Source organism: Sebastes fasciatus, chromosome 4, assembly GCF_043250625.1.
Source record: "Sebastes fasciatus isolate fSebFas1 chromosome 4, fSebFas1.pri, whole genome shotgun sequence".
In the NCBI taxonomy this organism is placed as follows: domain Eukaryota; kingdom Metazoa; phylum Chordata; class Actinopteri; order Perciformes; family Sebastidae; genus Sebastes; species Sebastes fasciatus.
In genome coordinates this window covers 4,952,994-4,960,248 of record NC_133798.1, presented here as the reverse complement: position 1 = coordinate 4,960,248, position 7,255 = coordinate 4,952,994, and the positions used below count along the sequence as shown (strand labels likewise).

At 41.2% G+C, this 7,255-nt stretch overlaps 1 protein-coding gene across 1 annotated transcript; it reads left to right on the top strand.

Moving 5' to 3' along the window:
- The first annotated feature begins 574 nt into the window (after positions 1-574).
- Positions 575-2,526, top strand: LOC141767048 (tripartite motif-containing protein 16-like protein). The gene is made up of 2 exons (XM_074634301.1): positions 575-883; positions 989-2,526. Exons 1-2 carry the CDS (start codon positions 575-577, stop codon positions 2,132-2,134), a joined length of 1,455 nt encoding a protein of 484 aa, XP_074490402.1. The 3' UTR covers positions 2,135-2,526.
- Positions 2,527-7,255: the final 4,729 nt, after the last annotated feature.

The window sequence follows — 7,255 nt, the reverse complement described above, 5'->3', positions numbered from 1 at the left end:
TTCTGAATTTCTAGAGTGAATAAAAGATACAAGGAGATATTGGGTTAGGGGTCCTCCCCCACCAAAATTGGAGGATTTTTTAATTAGAACTATGACATTTTACATCATTTTGGACCATTATTATTACTAGTTAAATGATTATTTTATTATTTACACATATCACAGCCTTGGTCTGAACATTTAATTATTCTTGTACATGTTTGTCCTAAAAGAGCAGATTCAGAAAACTTTAAAATAATGTTTCATTAATTATATTTGTTCACAAATTTAAAAAAAGTTATGACCAACAGTTCACAGATTATTTTACAAAACTAAAATGGACGTTATGTATCTCCCTGAGAACCTGATATGGAGAGGGCAGAGGAGAGTATCAGGAGCTTGTGAGAAGTGCCGGTACACAAGAAAAAGTCAAGATACGCCAAGGAGTAAAATGTGACTAACACAAGGTCTGCCCCCGCTCTGCTGCGGTCCAATCAAAAACCTCCTCCTGCTGGACATCCTGATAACTCCTCCCTCGTCTTCCTGCTCTAAAACACAGCCAGCTCCACTCTGAGAGCACAGTTTCTGTTTGGAAATGGCACTGCAAGGAGTTCAGCTTTACTGGGAAACCTTCTCTTGTTCCATCTGTCTGGATCTACTGAAGGATCCGGTGACTACTTCCTGTGGACACAGCTACTGCATGAACTGTATTAAAACCCACTGGAATGGAGAGGATCTGAGGCAAATCAACAGCTGCCCTCAGTGTAGGCAGACCTTCACACCGAGGCCTGTCTTGATGAAAAACACCATGTTAGCAGATTTAGTGGAGGAACTGAAGAAGACTGGACTCCAAGCTGGTCCTGCTGATCACTGCTATGCTGGATCTGAAGATGTGGCCTGTGATGTCTGCACTGGGAGGAAACTGAAAGCCTTCAAGTCCTGTCTGGTGTGTCTGGCCTCTTACTGTGAGCAACACCTCCAGCAGCATTATGATGTGGCTCCATTAAAGAAACACAAGCTGGTGGAGCCCTCCAAGAAGCTCCAGGAGAAAGAAGAAAGGACCGAGAGGCAGAGAGAGCTGGAGGTGAGTCGACTCAACATCCAGCAGAGGATCCAGGACAGAGAGAAAGATGTGAAGCTGCTCCAACAGGAGGTGGAGGCTGTCAATCACTCTGCTGATAAGGCAGTGAGAAACAGTGAGAAGATCTTCAATGAGCTGATCCGTCTCATGGAGAAAAGAAGCTGTGATCTGAAGCAGCAGGTCAGATCCCAGCAGAAAAGTGAAGTGAGTCGAGTCAAAGAGCTTCAGGAGAAGCTGGAGCAGGAGATCACTGAGCTGAAGAGAAGAGACGCTGAGCTGAAGCTGCTGTCACACACAGAGGATCACAACCAGTTTCTACGTATCTACCCCTTGCTGTCACCACTCAGTGAATCTAAACACTCATCCAGCATCAATATCCGTCCTCTGAGCTACTTTGAGGACGTGACGGCGGCTGTGTCAGAAGTCAGAGATAAACTACAGGACATTCTGAGAGAGAAATGGACAAACGTCTCACAGACAGTGACTGAAGTGGATGTTTTACTGCCACAACCAGAGCCCAAGACCAGAGCTGGATTCTTACAGTATTCACGAGAAATCACACTGGATCGAAACACAGCAAACACACAGCTGTTATTATCTGAGGGGAACAGAAAAGCAACATTAACGATGCAACAACAGTCTTATTCTACTCATCCAGACAGATTCACTGTATGTGGGCAGGTCCTGAGTAGAGAGAGTCTGACTGGACGTTGTTACTGGGAGGGGGAGTGGAGAGGGAGAGGAGTTTATGTGGTGGTCGCCTACAAGACTGTCAGGAGAGCAGGGAGCTGGGATGAATGTGGGTTTGGACAAAATGACAAATCTTGGGCGTTAAGATGTGACAACAAGAGTTATATATTTTTGTACAGCAAAGTCAAAACTCCCGTCTCAGGTCCTCCGTCCTCCAGAATAGGAGTGTACCTGGATCACAGTGCAGGTATTCTCTCCTTCTACAGCGTCTCTGAAACCATGACTCTCCTCCACAGAGTCCAGACCACATTCACTGAGCCTCTCTATGCTGGACTTTGGCTTTTAGATTATGATGTCACTGCTGAGTTGTGTAAACTGAAATAGACAGAAGTCATTTAAGGGTTAAATTCTGTGTTTTAACTCTTAAATGTTTGTTGCTGAGAGCTGATTGTTGTGTAATTTCTTCACTCCTCAGAGATCAGCTGTCAATCAAACATTAAGGTGGTACTTTGACATCTTCTCATGAGTTGTTCTGTAAATGTGTGAGTGTCTTCAGGTGGCGCTCCTTCCTGTGCCTGTTTCACTGCTCATGATGATCTTTGTTCACCTGAACTGACTTTGCATTTTTAGGTTGTTCCACTGCATGACTTTTAAGAGAGAAAGCACCAGACCTTCCTTTACCATATGTTGTTCTCACCACTTTGTAACTGTAATTATCCTGATCATAATCAATAAGGAGATCATTCATTATTCTCTTTCACATCGCTGAGATTCTGGTTAAAACCAACTGATTGTGTTAATGAAGTAAATCTGTACATGATTACTGATGCTATGTGTGAAGAAACTGAAGGTTTACATGATGAATAAACAAACAAGAACAAAGTAGTTTCCTCCTTGTCTTCATTCCAGGGTATCATACAAAGCTGATGGAGGAAATGTAAAACTAATATGAGAATATACACAAAAAAAACAATTAAACAATTAAAATGCCTTTATTGTAATGGCATAGTCATGTTAGACCCAAAAGCAAACTCCAACTTTCGGCATCAAGCCTTCATCAGGGAGTCAATATGATATAATATGAGAGTATAACTGAGACAGCTTTCCTCCTGAAACACCACAAACTACAGTGTTCATGTTTAGATTCAGTCAGTCTCTGTCCTTTAAACTTTCCTCACTCAAACATCTTCGTCACAGAGAAATGAGCAGAGTTTTTTAACCACTGTGTTGCATAGAAACGGAGCATTGTGTCTGTGTGTGCGTGTGAGTGTGATACAAGGTGTAAAACCTGTGCAGCTCTCCTTTACTTTAATATGTATTCATGTGTTTGCAGCTGCTGTTGAGTTTATATTTGCTTCATGTTGTCTTCTTTGGTGATGTTTTATTCTGCTGTCGATTCTATAAGATGTGGCAGGCTATTTAATTTATGTGGCTTAATAATGATTGTTGCACCCGCCGCTGTGTCCATAGATTTCTTATATATTATTCATCCTTTTTGATTAATTATCTGAGTTTTGTCTCTGTTTTCATTAAGTTTGCAACGAGGAAAGCTGTTGTATATTTGTAATTGATAATCAGTTGCTGCAAAGTCTTTACAAATATAATTTAACTGTTGGTTAATTCTAGTGATGCTGCACTGACAAAGGGCTGTTGTATATTTATAATTGATCATCAGTTGTAGTTGTAGTTTTGATGTGTGTAACCGGTGGATTTCTGCATTGTGTTGGTTAGTTAGTAAAGACGCCGTGACAACAAACTAATTGTTCAGAGATTTGATCTCATTGTTTTGAAAATGTGTGTATATTTGGTATATTCAAACTCTGGTTTACAGCTAAGTTAAGATAGACAAGGTTATAAAAGAAAGAGTCATTCAGTAGTGAGGACATGAAATGAGAGAATGAGAATTACTTCAAATGTGTATTTCTAGCTTGAGCATTCAAGGGAGAACACATTGCTCAGCAACAACAATGAGCATGTGTTGAGGAAGAGGATCAGCTGATCGTGACGTCACCGGCTGAAACAATAACAATAATTTTGAACCAGCCAATGGGGAAGCTCCATCTCCACCGACCAATGGGGTGACTCCATCACTCACACAGGACCCGCCCCCTCTCTGCTGTGGTCCAATCAAAACCCTCCTCCTGCTCCTCCCTCTTCTTCCTGCTTTAAACCACAGCCAGCTCCACTCTAAGAGCACCGTTTCTGTTTGGATATGGCGCTGCAAGGAGTTCAGCTTTACTGGGAAACCTTCTCTTGTTCGATCTGTCTGGATCTACTGAAGAATCCGGTGACTACCTCCTGTGGACACAGCTACTGCGTGAAGTGTATAAAAAGCTTCTGGGATGGAGAGGATAAGAAGAATATCCACAGCTGCCCTCAGTGTCGGAAGACCTTCACACCGAGGCCTGTCCTGATGAAAAACACCATGTTAGCAGATTTAATGGAGAAACTGAAGAAGACTGGACTCCAAGCTGCTCCTGCTGATCACTGCTATGCTGGACCTGAAGATGTGGCCTGTGATGTCTGCACTGGTAGGAAACTGAAAGCCTTCAAGTCCTGTCTGGTGTGTCTGGCCTCTTACTGTGAGAAACACCTCCAGCCTCATTATGAATCACCTGCCTTTGAAAAACACAGGCTGGTGGAGCCCTCCAAGGAGCTCCAGGAGAAAGAAGAAAGGACTGAGTGGCAGAGAGAGCTGGAGGTGAATCGACTCAACATCCAGCGGGGGATCCAGGACAGAGAGAAAGATGTGAAGCTGCTCCAACAGGAGGTGGAGGCTGTCAATCACTCTGCTGATAAAGCAGTGGAGGACAGTGAGAAGATCTTCACCGAGCTGATCCGTCTCATGGAGAAAAGAAGCTGTGATCTGAAGCAGCAGGTCAGATCCCAGCAGAAAAGTGAAGTGAGTCGAGTCAAAGAGCTTCAGGAGAAGCTGGAGCAGGAGATCACTGAGCTGAAGAGGAGAGACGCTGAGCTGAAGCTGCTGTCACACACAGAGGATCAAAACCAGTTTCTACCCAACTACCCCTCACTGTCACCTCTCAGTGAATCTACACACTCATCCAGCATCAATATCCGTCCTCTGAGCTACTTTGAGGACGTGACGGCGGCTGTGTCAGAAGTCAGAGATAAACTACAGGACGTTCTGAGAGAGAAATGGACAAACGTCTCACAGACAGTGACTGAAGTGGATGTTTTACTGCCACAACCAGAGCCCAAGACCAGAGCTGGATTCTTACAATATTCACGTGAAATCACACTGGATCCAAACACAGCACACACACAGCTGTTATTATCTGAGGGGAACAGAAAAGCAACATTAATGACAGAACAACAGTCTTATTTTAGTCACCCAGACAGATTCACTGATTGTTGGCAGGTCCTGAGTAGAGAGAGTCTGACTGGACGTTGTTACTGGGAGGTGAAGAGGGGAGGGGAAGGAGTTGATGTGGTGGTTGCATACAAGAGTATCAGGAGAGCAGGAGGCTGGGATGAATGTGGGTTTGGGTGGAATGACAAATCTTGGGCGTTAAGATGTGACAAAAATAGTTATATATTTTTGCACAACAAAGTCCAAACTCCCGTCTCAGGTCCTCGGTCCTCCAGAATAGGAGTGTACCTGGATCACCGTGCAGGTATTCTGTCCTTCTACAGCGTCTCTGGAACCATGACTCTCCTCCACAGAGTCCAGACCACATTCACTGAGCCTCTCTATGCTGGAATTCGGCTTCCTTATTATTACGGAGACACTGCTGAGTTCTGTAAACAGAAATAGACAGAAGTCATTTAAGGGTACTCTGACACCTTCTCATGAGTTGTTCTGTAAATGTGTGAGTGTCTTCAGGTGGCGCTCCTTCCTGTGCCTGTTTCACTGTTCATGATGATGATGTTTGTTTACCTGAACTGACTTTGCATTTTTAGGTTGTTCCACTGTATGGATCTTAAGAGAGAAAGCACCAGACCTTCCTTTACCATATGTTGTTCTCACCACTTTGTAACTGTAATTATCCTGATCATAATCAATAATGAGATCATTCATTATTCTCTTTCACATCGCTGAGATTCTGGTCAAACCAACTGATTGTGTTGATGAAGTGAATCTGTACATGATTACTGATGCTATGTGTGAAGAAACTGAAGGTTTACATGATGAATAAACAAACAAGAACAAAGTAGTTTCCTCCTTGTCTTCATTCCAGGGTATCATACAAAGCTGATGGAGGAAATGTGAGACTAATATGAGAATATACACAAAATTCACATTTCAAATTCCAAGACACTTTCTTTTTAAACAATTAAAATGCCTTTATTGTAATGGCATAGTCATGTTAGACCCAAAAGCAAACTCCAACTTTCGGCATCAAGCCTTCATCAGAGTCAATATAATATAATATAATATGAGAGTATAACTGAGACAGCTTTCCTCCTGAAACACCACAAACTACAGTGTTCATGTTTAGAGTCAGTCAGTCTCTGTCCTTAAAAATTTCCTCACTAAAACATCTTCATCACAGAGAAATGAGCAGAGTTTTTTAACCACTGTGTTGCATAGAAACGGAGCATTGTGTCTGTGTGTGCGTGTGAGTGTGATACAAGGTGTAAAACCTGTGCAGCTCTCCTTTACTTTAATATGTATTCATGTGTTTGCAGCTGCTGTTGAGTTTATATTTGCTTCATGTTGTCTTCTTTGGTGATGTTTTATTCTGCTGTTGATTCTATAAGATGTGGCAGGCTATTTAATTTATGTGGCTTAATAATGATTGTTGCACCCGCCGCTGTGTCCATAGATTTCTTATATATTATTCATCCTTTTTGATTAATTATCTGAGTTTTGTCTCTGTTTTCATTAAGTTTGCAACGAGGAAAGCTGTTGTATATTTGTAATTGATAATCAGTTGCTGCAAAGTCTTTACAAATATAATTTAACTGTTGGTTAATTCTAGTGATGCTGCACTGACAAAGGGCTGTTGTATATTTATAATTGATCATCAGTTGTAGTTGTAGTTTTGATGTGTGTAACCGGTGGATTTCTGCATTGTGTTGGTTAGTTAGTAAAGACGCCGTGACAACAAACTAATTGTTCAGAGATTTGATCTCATTGTTTTGAAAATGTGTGTATATTTGGTATATTCAAACTCTGGTTTACAGCTAAATTAAGATAGAAGTTTAAAACAACAGAAGGAGTTTAAATTATACACAAATTCAATGTCTCACATTTTAAGGCATATTCTTTTTGATTCCATATTTTTAAACTTGACTTGTGTTAGACAAAAAAATAATAATAAAAATGAATGAAATAAAAGGTCAAATTAAACAATAAAATCTGAAAAAGTAAAATAATTTGAGAAATGCAAAAGCTTTTTTTGGTGAAGTGTTTGTCATGTTCTCTTCAGTTTTGAGCAAAAGTGAAAAGAAATTGGATAGAAATCCAATAATGGATGTCTATTTTTATTACAAAATGTGTATATTTGGTATATTTAAACTCTGGTTTACAGCTAAGTTAAG

Excerpts from the sequence above, each read along its gene's own strand:
- LOC141767048 (XM_074634301.1), top strand. The coding sequence starts at position 575 with ATGGCACTGCAAGGAGTTCAGCTTTACTGGGAAACCTTCTCTTGTTCC. Across the intron at positions 884-988 it reads CTGAAGATGTGGCCTGTGAT|AAACACAAGCTGGTGGAGCC; the intron begins GTCTGCACTGGG and ends GCTCCATTAAAG.